The following is a 20,630-nucleotide window of genomic DNA, read 5'->3' as shown; positions in this document are numbered from 1 at the left end:
TTAAATATGTCACAGATACCTGCAAGGTATCCTTTAAAAACAGAAATTGAATCATGCCCTTTCATCCCTTAAAACCCTACAATGCCTTCCTGTCATACTTAGAATAAAATTTGAACTCTTGCTACGGTGCAGCAAACAGCAAGGCTAACTCTCAGTTCCCGCTCCTCCCCTGCAGGACTGCGAAGCAGCAGTGCAGGCTGGGGCACTGGCCGGCGCCCCCCACCCCCACCCCCACCCCCGGGGAAGGCCTGATTGGCATGAGAGTAATTACATTCCCCTTGCCAATGACCGGAACAAGAAAAGTCTCATGACCTCATTTTGGACAACAAAATTCAGAGAGAGAGAGAGAGAGAGAGAGGCTGAGAGGTCCCAGGAAAGTTGTTCGTACTCTTAGGAGAGACAGAGAAAAAGTCAGACGTTTTCCCACCGGACTTAAAAAACAAAGCATGAGGAGAGCCGGAGGTTGCCGCTTCCGCCATGGGAGGCTGATCCTGGAGCTGGGGAGAAGCTGATCCTGTACCTCCCTGGTGAGTGCTGCGTGCTGTGTGTTTCTGTTAAGGCCTGACACACGCTTTTCCTTCTGGATGCTTTCTCTCATAGACCCTTGCGAGCCTGGGTCTTTTCTCTCTTCAAAAAAAAATTAACGCTTTTTTACTTGAGAGGCAGACACACACACACACACACACACACACAGATCCTATCTGCTCTTCCGCCCTGCCAAATGCCTACGACGACTGGGACTTGGCCAAGCCAAAGCCAGGCACCAGAATCTGAAGCTGGGAACTCAATCCAGGTCTCCCAAGTGGGTGACCTGGCCATGGGCCATTACCTGCTGCATCCCACGGTCTGCATTAGCAGAAAGCTGGTGTCAGGAGCCAGAGGTAGGAATCAAACCCAGGGACTCTGACCTGGAACGCAGGGCGTCTTAACTGCATTCGCCTCAGGCTGGCTCCTTACTGAACTCACTCTCAGCCCAAACAGTCCCCTCTTCTCAATGGCTTTTCCAGTGACCACTACCCCTGGCCAGTCACTGTCACGTGAACCTGTTTTATTTCCTGTAGGCCACTAATATATTTGTTTATTGTTTGGGTCCACTAGGATGTAAGCACCAGAATGTGGAGGACGTCGCCTCCCTATTTTCCCTGTGTATTTCTCTACCCAGTATAGCTTAATCAGTAATTTTTTAAATTGTCTGTGTATTTGAAGGTCAGAGTCACAGAGAGAGAGAGAGGGAGAGAGAGAGAGATCCTCGGTCTGTTGATTCACTCCCCAGATGTCTGCAACAGCGGGGGCCGAGCCAAGCTGGAGCCAAGAGCCAGGAACCTCATCCAGGTCCCCCACATGAGAGACAGGGGCCCAAACACTAGGGCCATCCTCCTGCACCCTTCTCAGGCCACCAGCATGGAGCTGGATGGGAAGTGGAGCAGCCAGGACACAAACTGGTGCCCACATGGAATGCTGGCATCACAGGCAGTGGCAGCGTTACCGCTATGCCACAGTGCTGGCTCCCCAATCAATATTTTCATCTTATTTTTTTTTAAATGATGAATTTTGTTGCTTATTTTCTGCACTAGATTGGAGCTCCTTGAAGTCAGGGAGTACATCTTACTGGTCTTTGTGTCTCAAGTGTCTAGTTCACTTGCTGCCAGACGGTGGGTGTTCAGAAAGCAGTTGAGTGAATGAATCAGATGCAGGGAAGGGAGAGCGATTGGGGAGAAATAGAATCCCAGTGTATTGCTTTTGAACTTTTTTTTTTTTTTTTTTTTTTTTTTTTTGACAGGCAGAGTGGACAGTGAGAGAGAGACACAGAGAGAAAGGTCTTCCTTTGCCGTTGGTTCACCCTCCAATGGCCGCCGCTGCAGCCGGCGCACCGCGCTGATCCGATGGCAGGAGCCAGGAGCCAGGTGCTTTTCCTGGTCTCCCATGGGGTGCAGGGCCCAAGCACCTGGGCCATCCTCCACTGCACTCCCTGGCCATAGCAGAGAGCTGGCCTGGAAGAGGGGCAACCGGGACAGAATCCGGCGCCCTGACCGGGACTAGAACCCGGTGTGCCGGCGCCGCAAGGTGGAGGATTAGCCTATTGAGCCACGGCGCCGGCCAAGAATCCCAGTGTATTGCTTTTGGACAACATCCGTTGAATACAATTCTCTTTCATTTGTCTCACTGCCTGTAGGTATTCTAGTAGCCCTATAAATAAAGGATGCATGACTTTCAACATGCTTTGCTAGCTGGTAACCTTCTTTTCAACCTCATCTCTCACCTCCTACATATGTAACATTTCTTTTTTTTTTTTTTTTTGAAAAAATATTTATTTATTTATTTTGGAAGTCAGAGTTACAGAGAGTGAGGGATCTTCCATCTGCTGGTTCACTCCCCAGATGGTCTCAATAGCCAGGGCTGGACCAGGCCGAAGGTAAGAGCCAGGAGCTTTATCTGGGTCTTCCATGTGGGTGATAAGAACACAAACACTTTGACAATCTTCCACTGCTTTTCCCAAGCTATTAGCAGGGAGCTGGATTGGAAGTGGAGCATCTGGGTTATGAACTGGAGCTCACATGGGATGCCAGCATTGCAGGTGGTGTCTTCACCCGCTGTGCCACAATACTGGCCCCTGTATAAAGCATTTCTCACCCCAAATGTTGCAGGCATTCGGGGAGTAAGCCAATGGATAGAAGATCTCTCTCCTTATCATTTATTCTTTCTTTCTTTCTTTTTTTTTTTTTTTTGACAGGCAGAGTGGACAGTGAGAGAGAGACACAGAGAGAAAGGTCTTCCTTTGCCGTTGGTTCACCCTCCAATGGCCACCATGGCTGGTGTGCTGCGGCCGGCACACTGTGCTGATCCGAAGCCAGGAGCCAGGTGCTTCTCCTGGTCTCCCATGCGGGTGCAGGGCCCAAACACTTGGGCCATCCTCCACTGCACCCCCAGGCCACAGCAGAGAGCTGGCCTGGAAGAGGGGCAACCGGGACAGAATCCGGTGCCCCGACCGGGACTAGAACCCCGGGTGCCAGCGCCGCAGGTGGAGGATTAGCCTAGTGAGCCGCGGCGCCGGCCGATCATTTATTCTACACTCCTACCACAGCAATGTCTAGAAAAATTGACTTTTATGATAGGAATACAATTCTGAAGCCTTCACACAAAATTAAAAACTTCTATAATTTAGTGCTATTTTTCTCATAACATAAAATGTAGATTTACTGAGGGAAAGATACTATTTTTCTAGCTGAAATGGCTCCGCCATGTGGCAGTAACATAAATGGTTTCCAATTCACTTCAGTACCTCTAGCTCTGAAAGAATGCAATTCCTGAGAAATACTAATGCTTGTGAGGACTGAACGTTGCTTCAAATGTGCTGCATATAGTGAGGTGTTAGTAATGGTTTATAATGAACCATTTCAAGTGCGTGTACTACCAATGTAGTTGTCTTTCCACTTCATGAGTTCTGTATTTGCACAATCAATTGCAGATCAAAAATAATGGAAAAGGGAAGCAGGCATTGTGGCACTGCCAGGAAGCCCCTCCTTGGGATGCCCATGTCCCATTTCAGAGTGTCTAGGATCAGTTCTTACCTCTGCTTCCAATTAATGCTCCAGGAAGGCAGCAGATGATGGCCCAAGTACCTGATTTCCCACCACCCACATAGGAGATTCAGATGGAGTTCCTGGCTCTTGGCTTTGGCCTGGCCCAGCCCCAGCTGTTGCAGCCAATTGAGGAGTGAAACTGTGAATGGAAATCTCTCCATCTCTCTCTGTCTCTCCTTCTGTCTTTGTCATTCTGCTTTTCGAATAGAATAAATAAGCAAATAAGAAATACAAGATGCTTTAAAAATACTAGGAGAAAATTGCATCCGCACAGAACATACACAACCTTTTTTCTTGTCATTACTCTCTAAACAATATGGTATAACAACTGTTTATCTAGTACTTATATGTACTAGGCGTTATAAGTAATCTAAAGACGATTTAATATACACTGGGGGATGTGTGTAAGTTAGATGCAAAGACTATACCAGTTTGTACAAACAACTTGAGCATTGTTGGAAGGCCCTGGAACCACTCTCCCTTGGATACTGACAGAAGACTGTACTCAGAAAAGCTGACCAGATTCTCTCATTGTTCCCAAAGCACACTTTCAAGCCTGTCCAGTTCTCTGCCTTTGCATGTGCTGTGAAGTGCAAGCACCTGGGAAGCTCAGGATGGGCAAAAATGCCACATCCGGAGGCGGGAGCCACACTGTGGGTCCAACAGCATCATGTGAGAACACTGGGTAAGTTTTTCTTTAAGAGTTTTTTACTTATTTATTTAGTTGAAAGGCAGAGTTACAGAGAGAGTGAGGGAGGGACTGAGAGAGAAATGTCTTCCATCCACTGGTTCACTCCCCAAATGGCTATAATGGCCAGAGCTAGGCCAGGAGCTTCTTCCAAGTCTCTCCATGTGGGTGCAGGGACCCACTTGGGCCATCCTCTACTGCTGTCCCAGGTGCATTAGCAAGGAGCTGGATCAGAAGTGGAGCAGCTGGACTCGAACCAGTTCCCATATGGGATGCTGGCACACAAGCAGCAGCTTTATGTGCTATACCAGAGAGTAATTTAAAAAAAAAAAAAAAAAAAAAAAAACAGAAGAAAGACATAATTTATAACCGATGTCGACTAGGCTGAAACACTTAAAATCTGAATCTGAAGTGCCTTGAGCCAAGGGATAGAGAAAAGGGCTGAGTTACCAGAGAAGATAAGCCCTCCAGCCAGTAGTTCACCTGTGTTTAGATGGATGCACACTGCATTGTGGAAAGAAAATGTCCAGGAAGCAATATAGGCTCTTGTGGGCTCAGAAAGTCCCAGGATCCAGTGTCTGGAAGACTAGGCAATTCGACTCCTAATGGGGTTGCTCATCCCAGGAAAGCAGGAATTAGGAGGGTAAGGGTGAGGATGAGGGTGGAAGGGAGAGGTAATCTTCCCTGGGTTACTCTAAATCAGGGGTGGAAAAACTCGAAAGGCCACAGGCAATAAATGTAAATGAATAAAGCTAACTAGATACACAGTAGACAGGCCCCTCTGGCCTAGCTGTTGTTTCTTCTCTTGATGGAAAAATGACTATATCATGGGCAAACAACAATATTTTCCTCTTTTTAAAAAATTTATTTATTTTATTTGAAAGGCAGAATTACAGAGAGAGAGAGTTTTCCATCCACTGGTTCACTCCCCAACTGGCCGCAATGGCTGGAGCTGCACCTATCCAAAGCCAGGAGCCAGGAGCTTCTTCCAGGTCTCCCACACGGGTGCAGGGGCCCAAGGATTTGGGCCATCTTCTACTGCTTCTTTTTTTTAATTTAATTTAATTTAATTTAATTTTATTTTATTTTATTTTTGACAGGCAGAGTGGACAGTGAGAGAGAGAGACAGAGAGAAAGGTCTTCCTTTGCCGTTGGTTCACCCTCCAATGGCCGCCGTGGCCAGCGCGCTGCGGCCGGCGCACCGCGCTGATCCGATGGCAGGAGCCAGGAGCCAGGTGCTTTTCCTGGTCTCCCATGGGGTGCAGGGCCCAAGCACCTGGGCCATCCTCCACTGCACTCCCTGGCCACAGCAGAGAGCTGGCCTGGAAGAGGGGCAACCGGGACAGAATCCGGCGCCCTGACCGGGACTAGAACCCGGTGTGCCGGCGCCGCTAGGCGGAGGATTAGCCTAGTGAGCCGCGGCGCCGGCCCTACTGCTTCTTCTACCAAGCCATAGCAGAGAGCTGGATTGGAAGTGGAGCAGGCAGGACTCAAACCAGTGCCCATATAGGATGCTAGCACTGCAGGTGGCTGCTTTACCAGCTACGGCACAGCACCAGCCCCAAACAACAATATGTTCAAGAGAAGCTAGCTACCCAGATTTGTGAGTAAAACTTCCTGATTCTAAATATTGGTTCAAAAAAAGTTTAAATCACCGTGCAGGCACAATAGAACATTTAACAACAGAATGTTGTTCCATAGTCTGCCACTGTATGAACTCTGAAGTTTGCTGTCGGGTCTGATGAGATATCAAGAGGTCTTCCCAAAGCAAATTTCAGTTGGAGCAACATGTAAATGTGAATGAGTTCCATAGATTTGCAGAATGATTATTGTAGATTCTAGACTTTGATCCAACATAAAAATCTGGTCTTTTCCATCAATGCAGGAAGAGGTAACCAACACATATGAAAGACGGATAACAAAGGAGGGCCCAGAGATGAAGAGTTTGCTTTGATCCTGTGTGCTTTGACTGGGTGGAGCTTCCTGGGCACAATAGGCAGAAGACATGTTTTCAACAGCAGATGGTGCCTCTTTGCAGAATTTATAAAGATTTCCTAATAGTATGGGTTTCACACTAAAATGCTGTTTCTGGTTGCTTCGTCCCACCAAGTGTCCCTGGGCCTTCCGGCTGGAGTTCAAGGAGTAGGTCCTAAGAATTCCATTCTTGGGGGACTGCCTTCCTGGGTGGATCATTTAGGATGGACCCCCTGGGAAATCAGCGCTTGCTCTTGTGCCCACATGGGGGTTGAGTGTGTGGGTGTGAATTGCTGGGTGGAAAGCTGGCACAAAGGGTGCCACCCTGACAATGAGGGCAGAGCAGGAGATGTGGCAAAGAGGTGCTGATAGGAATCTCTGGGCATGGGGTGGGGAAGTGCAATTCCTGGCATGAAAAGGGTGGCAGCAGTTGTAAAACTGGTCCCCTCCACCTCCCTCCTCCTGTTTTCCTGAGCTCTTGTTCAAACAATTATACCCTCTTTGACACACGTTTAATCTCCCATCTGTACTGGCTCCTTCCTCTTATCTTCCGGTAGATGTAAGTTTTCCCTTTCTCCCCAGAGAGCTTCCCTAGTGTTCACCTCCCTCCCGGCTTCCTGCAGACTGGCTTCTGTGCACCTTGCCCCTCCACTGAAACAGCCCAGCTCAGGCTGCCTCTGAGCCAGCTGCCAGTCTCGGTCTTACTTGGCTTTTCTGTAGCTTGAAGTCCCATCCCCCACCTTCTCCTTGCTCCCTGGGGATTCCAGGATGCATCTCCCCAGGTCTCCGCATACTTCTGTGGCTGCTCTTTGTCTCCTAGCTCCTCCATCTTCCCCCATGCTTTAAATGTTATTGTTTCCAGAGCTAAGGCTACCCACTTTAAGAAGCAGCAAAAGGTACTCTGATTGGGCTGGGGGCGAGGCTTAGTCCACGCCCTGTGCTGTGAACACCCCGCACAGGTGCCTGCTGCAGCCCCAGGTAGCATCCCTGGTTCTCACCAACTTCTTGTTCTGTCCTCTTTCCTTCTGTAACATCCTGACTTTCATGGTTCCAGCTATAACCTATGTGTTTACCTAATCTCCAGATACCTTTTCACCTGCCTCTTGGACTTCTTTTGCTGGGTATCTATGGGTACCCCAAACTTGCCATGGTTCAAATTGAACCCAGACCTGAACATCCCCAAACTCCAAAATATCCTTTTTTTTTATTCCCTCTCTTGATTAACGACATGTTCCATCCTCTCATTCAGTTAAACACTTAGAGATTATCTGTGCCTCTTCGTTTCCACAGTTGAAAGCTTTTGTCATCTCCCAAGTACACAACTGGAATAGCCTTCTTATTAGTTTCCTTATCTTCAAGGTCTATTTCCTCCTCATTGCCACCACATTTCTTCTAAAGATTTTAAAAAATGTTTATCTATTTATTTGAAAGGCAGAGAGAGAGAGAGATCTTCCATCTGTTCGTTCACTCTCCAAATAGCCTCAACGACCCAGGCTGGGTCAGGCCAAAGCCAGGAACCAGGAGCTTCTTTCAGGTCTCCCACAAGGGCCCAAGCACTCGGGCCATCTTCTGCTACTTTCCCAGGTATATTGGTGGGGAGCTGGATTCGAAGTGGAGAAGCCGAGACTAGAACCAGTGCCCATATAGGATGCTGGCACTGCAGGCAGAGCCTTCATCTGCTACGCCACAGCCCAGATTTCTTTCTTTACATAGATGTGAGCACATTGCTCCTTTATTTAAACATCTATTCTGGTTTCTAATTAATGATAAGATAAAGTCCAGATGCTCAGATGTGGCACATAAAAACCTTCATATCCTGGTCCAAACGTATTTTTCTAGACCTACACCTTGCCTCGGAACCCCACACAGTAATGCCCTTAGCCACATCACACTATGATGCAGTCTTGAACATGACTTTGCTATGTGCTTTCATGTCTTTGTGCCTTTGCTGGTGCAGCAAATACCTTGTAAAATCCCGTCCACCCTTTAAGTTTATGCCAACTTTTCACCTCTCTTTTGAGATGCCTCTGACCCTAGTTAACTCTCTTCACTGTTTCTACATATAACACCAGCAGTATGCTAGTATGGATTGTCTAAAAGTTGCTTTGTGTCTTTTTCCTATTATATTACAAGTTTCTTAAGGGCAAGATTAGGCTTTGTGAGTCTCCATTTTATCAGCAACTTGCCCAGTGCCAGGTACATTGTATATCTTGAAAAAAACCTATGACTGGAATTGGGCAGGATGTTTGAACGTGGTTTTGTGAAAGGATTGATAATTTCTTTCAGTGTAATTTCCAGCCTGCTCCTTTTCTCCGGGTATTGGGAGAAGTTCCGGGTAAAACAGTGGATGAACCCTGTTGGAGATAGTTTGTATGTCACATTCCCAGTCCTTGGCTAAGTCTCCCTAGCAACATAAAGATTGCAACTTGTCTAACGACCGATTGGGGTCTAAGTATGGATTTTCCCAGACGTCAGAGTTTCTTAGAACCACTGATGATTTTCCATCTCAGACCTACATTCCAGGTTGCACAGTAAACGGATGTAGGACTCATCCTGGCACTGCATTATGGGATGCAGTTATGCAGCAGCTTAACCTGCGGTGCCCACTCCCACACACACCCACCCACACACACACACATATTTATATATATTTTTAATCACCTGTGGTTCTCACCCCACTCACTCATTAGGGTTCAGATTTCAGGGCACAAGAAATGATATAAACAAAAATGAAGTGTTCACTGCCTCAAAACCTCGGAAAATCACGGAGTTATCATGGAAGCTTAGAGTGGGGAGCCTGGCAGGAGCAGGGAAACCTTGCTCCCGCCAGGGGCCATTTGGATAGCTATCACATCGTTCGGGGGCCACACAACAGTACCAACTTAAGCAGCCTTCTGTATAAATTTATTGAATTTCCATTTCTGCTGCAGTTGCCTTGGTAAGGCCAGATCAAATGATTTCTCAGGCCGTATACCCGTGCGCGCCGGCCGGTGCCCACCAGTGAGCCTGACCAAGCTGTACTGAGGCCCGAGGCTGACCGCCGTCTTGCCCAGACTTTAGCCCCAGAGTTCGAGCTGGACTGTGCAGGAGGCACACCCGCACTCGGTGAAACCCGGAATACGTCGTCTTCTTGAAACGAGCAGATACACGCTCGCAGAACCAGGGTAGTAACTTCCGAGTGGGTGGCAGAGAGCGAACCATGCGTGGATTTCATTTTCATTTTTCTTGCACTAAAATAAACCTATCCTTGAATTCCATTTTCCACTAACTTTTTAAACTTAGCTCCGATGAGTTCAAGCAACAAGTTGCCGCGGAAAACGCAGCCAACGGTCAGCGAAGGATGCCCGCGGGGAGAGCCTCCGGGGCATCTCTGGTGGTTGTCAACCCACTGTAAGCGCTGGGCTTAATTTGGGAGGCGCTGGCGTCTTAACGAGGTCAGTTCTCCGATGCCAGAGTTTTCCGGGTTCGGGCCCTGCACACAACCCCTCACGCTCCCTCCTGGGAGCGACGGCCCTGAGGCCACGAAGCGGGAGCACCTATGACCGCGGGCGCCCGCGCTGCCCGAGCCGAGCGTGGGCAGCGCCGGCGACCCAGCTACGGGGCACGAGGGCCGGGGTGGCCTCTGGACCCGCCTGGGCGGGGGCGCCGGCCGCACGGAGCGCGTCAGCCCGGCCGCCCCCGTCGGCCCTCCCCCGGGCGGGGCCAGCCCCGACGGGCGCTGAGTCAGCAACGCGAGGGGGGAGTTTTGTCCCTCCGCGGACCCCGTTTCTCAGGGCCTCAGCCTCCCCGCCGCCACCGAGCCGGTTTCCTTTTTCCGGCGCTCCGGGTGCGAGAGGCAGGTCCGGCCACTTAGGCGGCGAGAGCCACAGTGCAAGCCCAGCACTCGCCTGAGGACCCCGAGAGCTAGCGTGACCCCGCCGGGCAGCTTAGGCGCCATGAGCAACGCGGGTGAGGCGCCGCTGTTCCCCGCCGAGGGCTGCCGGGGTCCTCCGAGGGGGGCTCCGCGGGACCCGTGAGGCCCGGCGGCGGGGAAGGCCGGGGCCAGGGGCGGTGGCGGGGATGGAGCGGCCTGCGGAGCGGGACCCTGCGGCGTTCCCCTCGCGAAGTTCGGCCCGGGAGGTGGGAACCCGGGACCGCTCGTCTCCAGCGTCTTCTTGGCGTTGAAAACCCGTTTGGTCTTCCCGACAGGACTGAATTTGGAGAGGGTGGCTGCGCTCATTCAGAAGCTGAATTCCGACCCCCAGTTCGTGCTTGCCCAGAATGTGGGGACCACCCACGACCTGCTGGACATCTGCCTGAGGAGGGCCACGGTGCAGGGCGCGCAGCATGTGTTCCAGCACGTCGTGCCGCAGGAGGGCAAGCCGGTCACCAACCAGAAGAGCTCGGGTGAGGGCTGCCGGCGCCCCGTTGGGGTGGCTTAGAGGAAGCGTGGGCTTAGGGGAGCGGAGGTTTGTACCGAAGGAACTTGTCGCTCCGCTTAGAGACTAGGGAAAGGCAGGTGTCGGACGGGACCCGTGTGGCTTCTTTTGGCGCTCTCTGTGACTAGTTAGCACATTTGGTCGGAGCCTTGAGTGTAACTCTTCTGTGTCTTGGTCACAAAACAGAGCGTGCCACAATTGTGCCTGCCCCACAGGACTCCCCAGAATTGCCCTGAGAGCCCTGTGCAGATGGATACAACAGAAGAGACACGGTGTGATTACATCAAAATGTCACCAGATATTTTAAAGTACGCTTCTTGGTTACGACCGGAGCTCATGGGCTCAGTTCCCACCCGTAGACCAGTTTGTAACACAGAAAATTCAGGCCTTGCTGCCATCTGTTATTCCACACCACTGTCAGAAAAAAGGCTGCGTCAAAGACTTTTTGTCCCAGAAGCTCACTAAGGAGAACATTGTCACAATGAAAGTGTGTTAAAAGGGTTTTTAAAGAAGTTTTTACCCATTTAGAAGCGCTATTCTCAGTGTGTCGACAGAAAGCACATTGCGCTTTCTCAGAGCCAGTTGACACCCGTGTATATGTTATGTATTTGTTATGCCTCAGTAAAGTTGATTTTTAAATTTTAAGGAGAATCATAACTTTATAGTAGTTAATATTTTGCCGTACTAGAGAGCCCGTGGCATGGTGTGGGCTGTCAGGCCACAAATGAGCCACTTAGTCATGTCACAGTGGTCCTGAGTAGTTCAGAGTGCAGTGACCTCGGGAGAAGCCTGGAAATGACCGTCTGGAACAGGTCAGGTCTTCTGCTGGTAATTCTGTAGTGTCGCTTTTATTTACAGAAGATATAAATAGCAGATGAACTGTGGAGTTTCTTTTCGTATTAACAGTTCATCCAGATTCCCTCCACCAAAAATATGTAGGGTGTAGGAGAAACCAGGCACAAAGATAAAGATGAGCGACGCTAAGGCATTGATAACTTTGGGAAAACATTATTTTAAAATTGTTTTTCGTGTTACAAAATTATTCTTGTTCAGCAGGGGAAATTTTCAAAATACCAGCACAAAAATATTTTTTTCTGTATATCTGTCAGGTCTTTATTCTGTGTGTATGCATGTTTCTGTATAGCTTGCACATTACTGGGTAACCTACTTTTTTCACTTACCCTAATATATTGTGTGCATATTTCCATATCAATAAAAAAGTTATACCCAAATATAAGTCAAGGTTTTTCCCTCTGAATTATCCTAGAAAAGAGTTACTGTATTCAAGGCCTTACTGAGACTTAAGAATGGTACTTTCTGTTAATTATTCTGAAGAAGAATACATTCTCGCAAAGCCATTACTCTGAAATAACTTTGGTCCACACAGGTTTAGGAACTTATAGTGAGCATTTAATTGGATCATTTTTTAAAGGCAAAAACTGGACACAGTATATTCCTAGGATTTGACCTAATGTGGAAATGTTGTACATTATTATAATAGGTCATTAAAAGATCACTTAAGTCTGTACGGGAAGTAGTGACATATGGAGTTTGTGATTATACACATGTAGGACAAATGAAGAGTATAATTGTACAGTTGATTGTTGGCATCAGCTTTTCAGGGACAACATCACGCATGGACTGAAAACTTTTCTGTGACTGAAACACTAGATGGAGGAAGGATGATGTGTTCTGACTAAAAGAGTGGAGCTAATGGTGGGAGAGGCACTGATGCATGTGCAGAGTATGCATCCGTGTGACAATGGGGATCTCAATCTGTTTATTATGTTAACATGATTGTAATGGGTGGATAATTTAGTTTCATCTATTTTTTTTAAAGATTTATTTTATTTATTTGACAGAGTTACAGAGAGAGGGAGACAGAGGTCTTCCATTGCTGGTTCACTCCACAAATGGCTGCAACGGCTGGAGTTGAGCCAATTTGAAGCCAGGAGCCAGGAGCTTCAACCAGGTCTCCCACACGGGGTACAGGGGCCCAAGGACTTGGGCCATCTTCTACTGCTTTCCCAAGCCACAGCAGAGAGCTGGATTGGAAGTGAAGCAGTCAAGACTCGAACCAGCACCTATATGGGATGCAAGCCATTGCAGGCTGGGGCTCTAACCCCGCTGCACCACAGTGCTGGCTCCCAACTATATCTTTAAATGTGTATATAATCCAGTAGACTAAATACCTCCCTTTTTTTTTAACTCATTGGGAAAATAGGAGATTGACTTATGTTAAGGTCATCTTACATTAATCCATATTAAAAGATAGATATTTTTAATATAATGTTTACCATTTCTATTTGAGAGGAAGAGAGAAAATCTTATCCACTGGTTGACTTCCCAAATGCTTTCAAGAAGCCAGGGACTTGAAATTCAGATCCGGTCCCCCATGTCGGTGGCACAAACCCAGTTACTTAGGCCGTCATCACTGCCTCCGCGGAGATCTACATTAGCAGGAAGCTGGAATAGGAGCTGAAGCAGGGGTGGAACTCAGGCACTCCAAAGTGGAATGTGGGCATCCTAACCAGCAACTTAACCGCTAGGTCAGACACCTGACGTCGGTATGGACTTGTTAAAGCTTTAGCTAGCAGCTGCCAAATTGCGTCAGGTATTTTGCACCTATTTAGATCCTTATCCAGAGTGATAATACTTATTTCCCTTAGTCCTTGCCAATTTTGGGCATTATCAGTAAAAAAAAAAAAAAATTCCCCACTTAACAGGTACCTCATGATGAGCTTTTTTAAAAAATGTTTCTTTGGAGGCCAGCGATTTTGTATAGCAGGTTAAAGCCACGGCCTGAAGCACTGGCATCCCATATGCACTCCGGTTCAAGTCCCAGCTGGTCCACTTCTGATCCAGCTCTCAGCTATGGCCTGGAAAAGCAGTAGGAGATGGCCCAAATGCTTGGACCTCTGCACTTGTGTGGGAGACCTGGAAGAGGTTCCTGGCTCCTGACTTCAGATCAGCACAGCTCCGGCCATTGTAGCCATTTGGAGAGTGAACCAGCAGATGGAAGATTCTCTCTCTGTCTCTGTCTCTGTCTCTGTCTCTACCCCTCTCTGTAACTCTGTCTTTCAAATAAATAAAAAAAAAAAATCTTTAAACTAAAAAAGTTTGTCATCTGTATCTATTTTAGTCACTGGATGATCTGTTTGTGATTTCTGCTCATGTTTTTCTAGTGGTGCTTCCTTTTCTAGTATGATTTGTAATAGATTCTTTACATGATATATAAAGAGTTTTTATATACATTAAAGGTATTGAGCCTTTACACATACATTGCAAACAGTGATTGCTACCTGTCTTTTCTTTTTAATGTTTCTACTCTTTCTGATTTAGTCATAATTGTCCAATTTTCCAAATCTCCTCTTGGGATCAGTGTTGGGAAATACAGTTGGATTGTGTAATCTCACGTGAGTGTGAACACTCATTATGCTTTCTTGTTTTGCTTTCTTGTTTCAGGGCGATGCTGGATCTTTTCTTGTCTGAATGTTATGAGACTTCCATTCATGAAAAAATTGAATATTGAAGAATTTGAGTTTAGTCAATCTTATGTGTTTTTCTGGGACAAGGTATGGTACTGAGCTTGCATAACTTTATTTTCAGTAGCATTCTTGGTAGGGATGGCCTCTGTTTTTCTTGCTTTTTCATCTCTAGTCTACCCTTGCATTGTAAGTGGGACACCACTTATACTGAATTTTAAAACATCAGAAGTTGACTCTTTGCAAGGGTAGAACTGCTTTTAGTTAGCAGGTGGTTGCTCTTTGCAAAGAAATAAGATGTCTACTGACTCGCCTTGCTACTTGCTTATGTATATTTTAAATTTTGTTTTCTATAATTTCCCTTTTAATCGTCTTCATTTAGGTTTTTTGGTTATTCTAGAATCTAATTTCCTTTCTGTAATTTTGTAATTTCTGTAATTTACTTGTTCTTGAACAAGTAACTTTCTTACTTGTTCAAGAACAGTAATAACTTTACTCCATTTTAAATTCTCTAAGATATAAGTGTCCCTTTGATATTTGTTGGTTGAAAACTTGAAATACATTTCACTTCATTATTGGGATGTGTAAACATACACACTATGTAGGAATGTGTACACAGGTGTAACAGACTTCAGCTGGTCCTACAAACTATTTGCTGATACTTAATCACCAATTTTAGTTTTAAAAAGCCTGTTACGTTGAGTCCATGGTAGTTCCAAGGCTCTCATTTCATTGATAATGCCAATAAAGTTATTGACTCTGTTTTCCGTTCATCTCATTTAACTTCCTTTGTTCTAGGTTGAACGCTGTTATTTCTTCTTGAACGCTTTTGTGGACACAGCACAGAAAAAGGAACCTGAGGATGGGAGGCTGGTGCAGTATTTGCTTATGAACCCTACAAACGACGGTGGGCAGTGGGACATGCTTGTCAACATTATTGGTAAGAGCCTCTCACTAACAGAACTGGTACAGCACAGTTGAGCGTGGCTTGGTAGTTAAGAATAGGCCATTTCTTTGGTGTTTAAGTACAGAGTTAATTGGTTTCCAAGAAATTGATATAGTTGGGTATAAGAACCTTTATTTCCCATTCTTACAAATAAAGTGCCTTTCTCAAATGAGAGATTGGGAGATAGGTACTTTGATGGGTGAGTTGGAGAAGAAAATACGAACTAGAACTAATTTTTCGTGAAAAAGCTTATTCTTGTATTATTGAAGCAATGAGGAAACATTAAAACAGCAACTGTTTAAAAATGTCCTTATCCAAAGCAGTATCTTTTGAGAAAACTTTATCATGCTGAGCACTTCACAACATGAAGTATAAAAAGAATAGAATTAATTCTAGGATAGGTATATAAATATGCACATTTAAAATCTATTTAATAGTAAGAAGCAAAAGATTTTCTGAATTAAAGTCAGCAAAGTATAACCTGTTTTAATTTAAAAGCAATAGATATTTTTAACAGAGTTCCTAATACTGACATATACTTTCACCTTATTGAATGCTAAAATTTGTTTTCTTCTAGAAAAATATGGTGTTGTGCCAAAGAAATGCTTCCCTGAATCACATACAACAGAGGCAAGCAGAAGGATGAATGACATTCTGAATCACAAGGTATATATACAGAGTAGGGCGCAGCTGACTTTACAGTACTTGCCTGAAAATTTCTAACTGGGTTCTTAAAGGGAATGTACACAGATTATGTATGGAATAGCTGTTGTTGCCAGTGTCTATCAAAAGCAGTGTAGCTACATATTAATGAAAAAGAATTGAGGTTAGGGTTAGGTTTTTTTTTTTCTTTTTAAATGCTTTCACTTAAAAAAAAAGTATTTTCATATACTTGAAAGGCAGAGCAACAGAGAGAGAAAATGAGAGATCTTTCATCTGCTGGTTCAGCCCCCCAAGTGCCCCCACAACAGTCAGGGCTGGGCCATGCCAAAGCCAGGAGCCTGGAACTCCGTCCAGGTCTCCCATGTGGGTGGCAGGGGCGTAAGCACTTAAGACATCATTTGTTTGAGCAGGAGACTGGGTGGGAAGTTGAGTAGCCAGTATTTAAACCGGAACTCTTTTTTTCTTTTTTTTTTAATTTATTTGACAGAGTTATAGACAGTGTGAGAGAGAGAGACAGAGAGGAAGGTCTTCCTTCCGTGGGTTCACCCCCGAAAAAGGCCGCCACGGCCAGAGCTATGCCAATCCGAAGCTCGGAGCCAGGTGCTTTCTCCTGGTCTCCCATGCAGGTGCAGGGCCCAAGCACTTGGGCCATCCTGCACTGCCTTCCTGGGCCACAGCAGAGAGCTGGACTGGAAGAGGAGCAACCAGGACTAGAACCTGGCTAGAACCTTATGGGATGTGGGTGCTGCAGGGGGAGGATTAACCAAGTGAGCCACGGCACTGGCCCCCCTAAACCAACAGTCTTATGTGGGATGTGGGTATCCCAGGAGATAGCTTAACCCATTATACCCCCAACACGCATCCCTAAAATCTTCCACTTTTATTTCTGTTGATATGAATGTTTTCTTATGGGTACTTGGGGAAAAATGTCCCATGCTCAATTAATATGGGCTGAAAGTATGAAAGTACACCAGGTGCTGTGCCTCTTGCTTGGTTCTTGTAGAGTGATGGGCTGGGACAACTTTATGTCTAAGGAAAACAAAACAGACAAAACTACTTCCAAGACATCCTTGAAGAGTACGCTGAGTTCTGAGACTTCCCTGGACCACATCAATGGGCCTTACCCACCCACTGGAGACTTGATTTAGTCACTGAGCTCTTTTTATTGCTTTAGTTGCCTTAATGAATCATTTTCTCTTTTCTACATAATCCATTTTCCCAGAGAGGATTATAAATCCTGTAAGGGTGCTGCTCTGCTATCCAGATAGCATTCTGGGGGGAACTGGAAACTGGGAGAATCTGCTATGAGGCTGAAATGAAATCTTTCATCCCAGGGAGAAAAATTACGTTTTGAAGTAGATATAGATGTGTTTCCACAATACTAGAAGTAGGTTATTTTCAACCCTGGGGATTCTTAACACAGACTAAAAGATCACAGATAGTATAGCATTAGATTCCATTTTTAATGGGAGCAAATCTTCTTTAGCACCATATTAAAGTTCAGATTTGCCTGTATATTAAAATTGAAAGCAACAAAAGTAGAAACTGTTGGAGACTGACATAGGCATGGTTATAGTGAGTTGGCAGAGAAAGTGCTGGGGACAGCTAATAGACTCTAAGTAAAAAATCTGGAGTGACTCCGTGTCATAGTCCCCTTGTCTTCTATGTTTTCTAAAGGTGACAGGCATTACGGAGTCAGGCGTTTTCCCCACACCCAGATGCATAATGTCACAAAAGAAACTATCAGTTGGAGAGCAATAACCATTCCATCTAGTGTTCTTTAGGAACAAGCCATGTCTCTTCTCTTCATGGACAGTATTTTGTGCTGTGTATTTAAGTGGACTGCTGGGGGAAATATATTTGCTTTTTTTTTTTTTTTTTTTTTTTTTTTTTTGACAGGCAGAGTTAGAGAGAGAGGGAGACAGAGAGAAAGGTCTTCCTTTTCCATTGGTTCACCCCCAAAATGGCTGCCACAGCCGGCACGCTGCGCCAATCCAAAGCCAGGAGCCAGGTTCTTCCTCCTTGTCTCCCATGCTGGTGCAGAGCCCAAGGACCTGGGCCATCTTCCACTGCAGTCCCGGGCCACAGCGGAGAGCTGGACTGGAAGAGGAGCAACCAGGACAGAATCTGGCGCCCCAACCAGGACTAGAACCCGGGGTGCCGAGTTATAGACAGTGAGAGGGAAAGACAGAGAAAGGTCTACCATCCACTGGTTCACTCCCCAGTTGGCTGCAATGGCTGGATCTAAGCCGATCCAAAGCCAGGAGCTTCTTCCAGGTCTCCCATGTGGGTATAGGGGCCTATGCACTTGGGCTATCTTCTCCTGCTTTCCTAGGCCACAACAGAGAGCTGGATTGGAAGAGGAGCAACTGGGACTCCAACTGGCATCCATACAGGATGCTGATGCTGCAGGCAGAGGACTAACCTGTGCCACAGTGCCAGCCCCCACATTTGCTTTTATAAACTTTGCTCTGGGTCTTGGTGGAGTTATCTGCAGAATGGTACTAGCATTGGTCTGTTAGGTTCGTTTACAGTTTGTGCAACTATTGGAGTGCTGAATACATTTCTCCCATAGATGAGAGAATTCTGCATACGACTGCGGAACATGGTGCACAGTGGAGCAACCAAAGCAGAAATCTCAGCCACGCAGGATACCATGATGGAGGAGGTAATGACAATTAACTGGATTTTGTGTGTGAGACCTTTCTAAAACACTCTCAGAATACTCCATTTATTAAACTTATTAGGAAGCATAGTCATTGTAATGAATGTTAAATTGAATGAAAACTACTTAACAGTGCAAGTGAAAAAGCTGAGGCTTAAATGTACTTTGCATTTTAATATGGGACTTAGGCTTGAGTTTTGGTTTCTAATTCCTGGTTTAGTGGTCCATACATAATTTATTCTTTTATTTCTTTCTTAAATACTGAGTAGTAGTCGCACTAGGGCGACCACGGAGAAAGAGTCTCTGCTGTCAAGGAGCTCAGTGTCTGGGGAAAAAGAAAACATGTGAATAATTACAGTAAATCCTACACTACGTGTGTGAGAAAGGATTTGGTGATCACAGAGAATTACGAATTCAGTGAGCTGATAGTTGCACAGGGAAGAAATCTGGACGAGCTCCTGAAAGAACAGTAGGACTTTATTCAGGAGATAGCAGAAAACCATTCCAGGCAAAGGGAATTGCGTGTGCAGTGGCATGAACGAAGGAAGAACCTTCAGAGAATAGGGTGGCTGAAACGAACTTTTTGGGGGTGTGATTGGTAGCCAGTGGAGCTAGAAAGGCAGAGATGTGAGGGATCGATCAGGGGTGGATGCCAGAACTTTAGGCTTCATCTTGTAGGAATAAAGATGGAAAGCTGTTGATAGTTACATCAGTCAAAATAATGTATGTGAAAAATTTTGGAATGCTCAAGAAGTGCTGAACAAACACAAGGTGGTAACAGTATTTATTATCAAAAGCAGTTTAGAATCGAATACTATCCATATCCAGAATGAGTATGCATAAAGCTGTGAAGTTGCTTTAGAAGAGAATAAGCAATGTCCCTTTTCAGCCAGTGGGCCCATTACTAGGCCTCCGGTGGATTGTGGAGTGAAACTGGCCTACATTTTGTGTTTTTACTATAATGGAGAACACTAATGTTTCATGTTTTCCTTTAAACTGCAGAGGCAGCATGGTGGGGGAGTCGAGAGAACGGTCTGTGGAGTCAGACTGAGCTTCAGTCTTCTTACTTAGGGGCCGTGTGACCTGATACGAGTCCCTGGAGTTCTCAAGTCTCAGTTTGTTCACGTGTGACGTGTCTGGCTCAGTACTTGGCACAATAACTGTTTCTTAAATACTTGTTGAGTAAATGATTTTATTTGGATTATCTCATATTTACCTTGTGTTGAAGAGACTTAGTGTAGCAGGAAAAACAGACTTCGGAGTCAGAGCTACCTGGGTTTAAATTCTGCCTGTGTCAGTAAATAGCCTGTGGTCTTGGGTAGGTTACTTAACCTGAAGTTTAGTTTGGGATTTAAAATACCTTCCTCATTGGGATTTTTGGACATCAAATAAGGTAGTAAATACAAAAATGCAAGGCATAGTGCCTGGCATTAGTGGGAATCCAGTGAATGTTAGTTCCTCTCCCTTCCTGCTCGCAGAGACCTTTTTCCTACATAATTTGCCTTTATTTATGTTTAGATAAAGATGGTGTGGTGTAGAGGTGAAGGTCCTGCAGTGGTGCATAAGTTTCCAGATAATACTTCTAACAGATTACAGGCATCATATTGGCCTCTGATGTTTGCTTTAATGATCCTGGGATTAATGTTGTGTCTAAAATCCAAGTCCTGACCATGAGGTTGGTAGAGGGTGTTGAGTGGCTGGTAAGAATTAAGGCAGATCTAGTTTATGGTGTTTTTTTTTTTTTTTTTTCCTCTCATACCCCTACCTTGGAGAAATAGTAAGATACTACCAAGTTGTTAGTATGGATGTTTTACAGGATTATTTACTTAATGACTGTGCCTAAGCTGCTCACTGCAGAATTCTGTGTGGTAGGTTTTTAAAGTTTTACAATCTCCCAAATGACTACTCTTTATTGGACCTGACTCTTTGGTAATGAAGAGTCTAGCTGTGGTTTGAAAACCACAAATTAGTACCTATGCTTTGCCTTGCCTTGTAGGCAAGATAAAATGATGACTGAAATGAACAGCCATGAAGCTCAGGTGGCTTTGAATGAAATGTGTTTATGCTAAAGGCTTTTTTTTTTTTTTAAAGACTTATTTATTTATTTGAGAAGTAGAGTTAGTTACAGACAGAAAGAGGGAGAGAAAGAGAGAAAAGTCTTCCATCCGATGGTTCACTCCCCAAATGGCTGCAACTGCCAGAGCTGGGCT

At 45.7% G+C, this 20,630-nt stretch overlaps 1 protein-coding gene and 1 long non-coding RNA gene across 4 annotated transcripts in view; both read left to right on the top strand.

Moving 5' to 3' along the window:
* The first annotated feature begins 318 nt into the window (after positions 1–318).
* On the top strand, positions 319–9,505 carry LOC149121212 (uncharacterized). 2 transcript variants are annotated; one of them, XR_016223898.1, is made up of 3 exons: positions 319–527; positions 4,125–4,266; positions 9,174–9,505. It is a non-coding gene; the product is annotated as an uncharacterized LOC149121212 (long non-coding RNA). The 2 variants fall into 2 exon arrangements; XR_016223897.1 differs by lacking the exon at positions 9,174–9,505 and adding an exon at positions 6,155–9,167 and having other exon boundaries at positions 321–527.
* Positions 9,506–10,049: 544 nt separating this feature from the next.
* Positions 10,050–20,630, top strand: part of BLMH (bleomycin hydrolase) — a 51,820-nt gene continuing 41,239 nt past the window's right edge. For both annotated transcript variants that reach the window (XM_051824607.3, XM_002718903.6), the window contains exons 1-6: positions 10,050–10,191; positions 10,432–10,629; positions 14,127–14,236; positions 14,945–15,086; positions 15,670–15,758; positions 18,331–18,423. In XM_051824607.3, coding sequence (XP_051680567.1) covers positions 10,179–10,191; positions 10,432–10,629; positions 14,127–14,236; positions 14,945–15,086; positions 15,670–15,758; positions 18,331–18,423 — 645 coding nt within the window. In that variant the 5' untranslated portion in view covers positions 10,050–10,178. The remainder of the gene's footprint in view (positions 10,192–10,431; positions 10,630–14,126; positions 14,237–14,944; positions 15,087–15,669; positions 15,759–18,330; positions 18,424–20,630) is intronic.

Source organism: Oryctolagus cuniculus, chromosome 17, assembly GCF_051225735.1.
Source record: "Oryctolagus cuniculus isolate XC-2025 breed Fujian yellow rabbit chromosome 17, ASM5122573v1, whole genome shotgun sequence".
In the NCBI taxonomy this organism is placed as follows: Eukaryota; Metazoa; Chordata; class Mammalia; order Lagomorpha; family Leporidae; genus Oryctolagus; species Oryctolagus cuniculus.
Note: the sequence above shows the minus strand (reverse complement) of the source record. Positions and strands in the feature narration are given on the sequence as shown.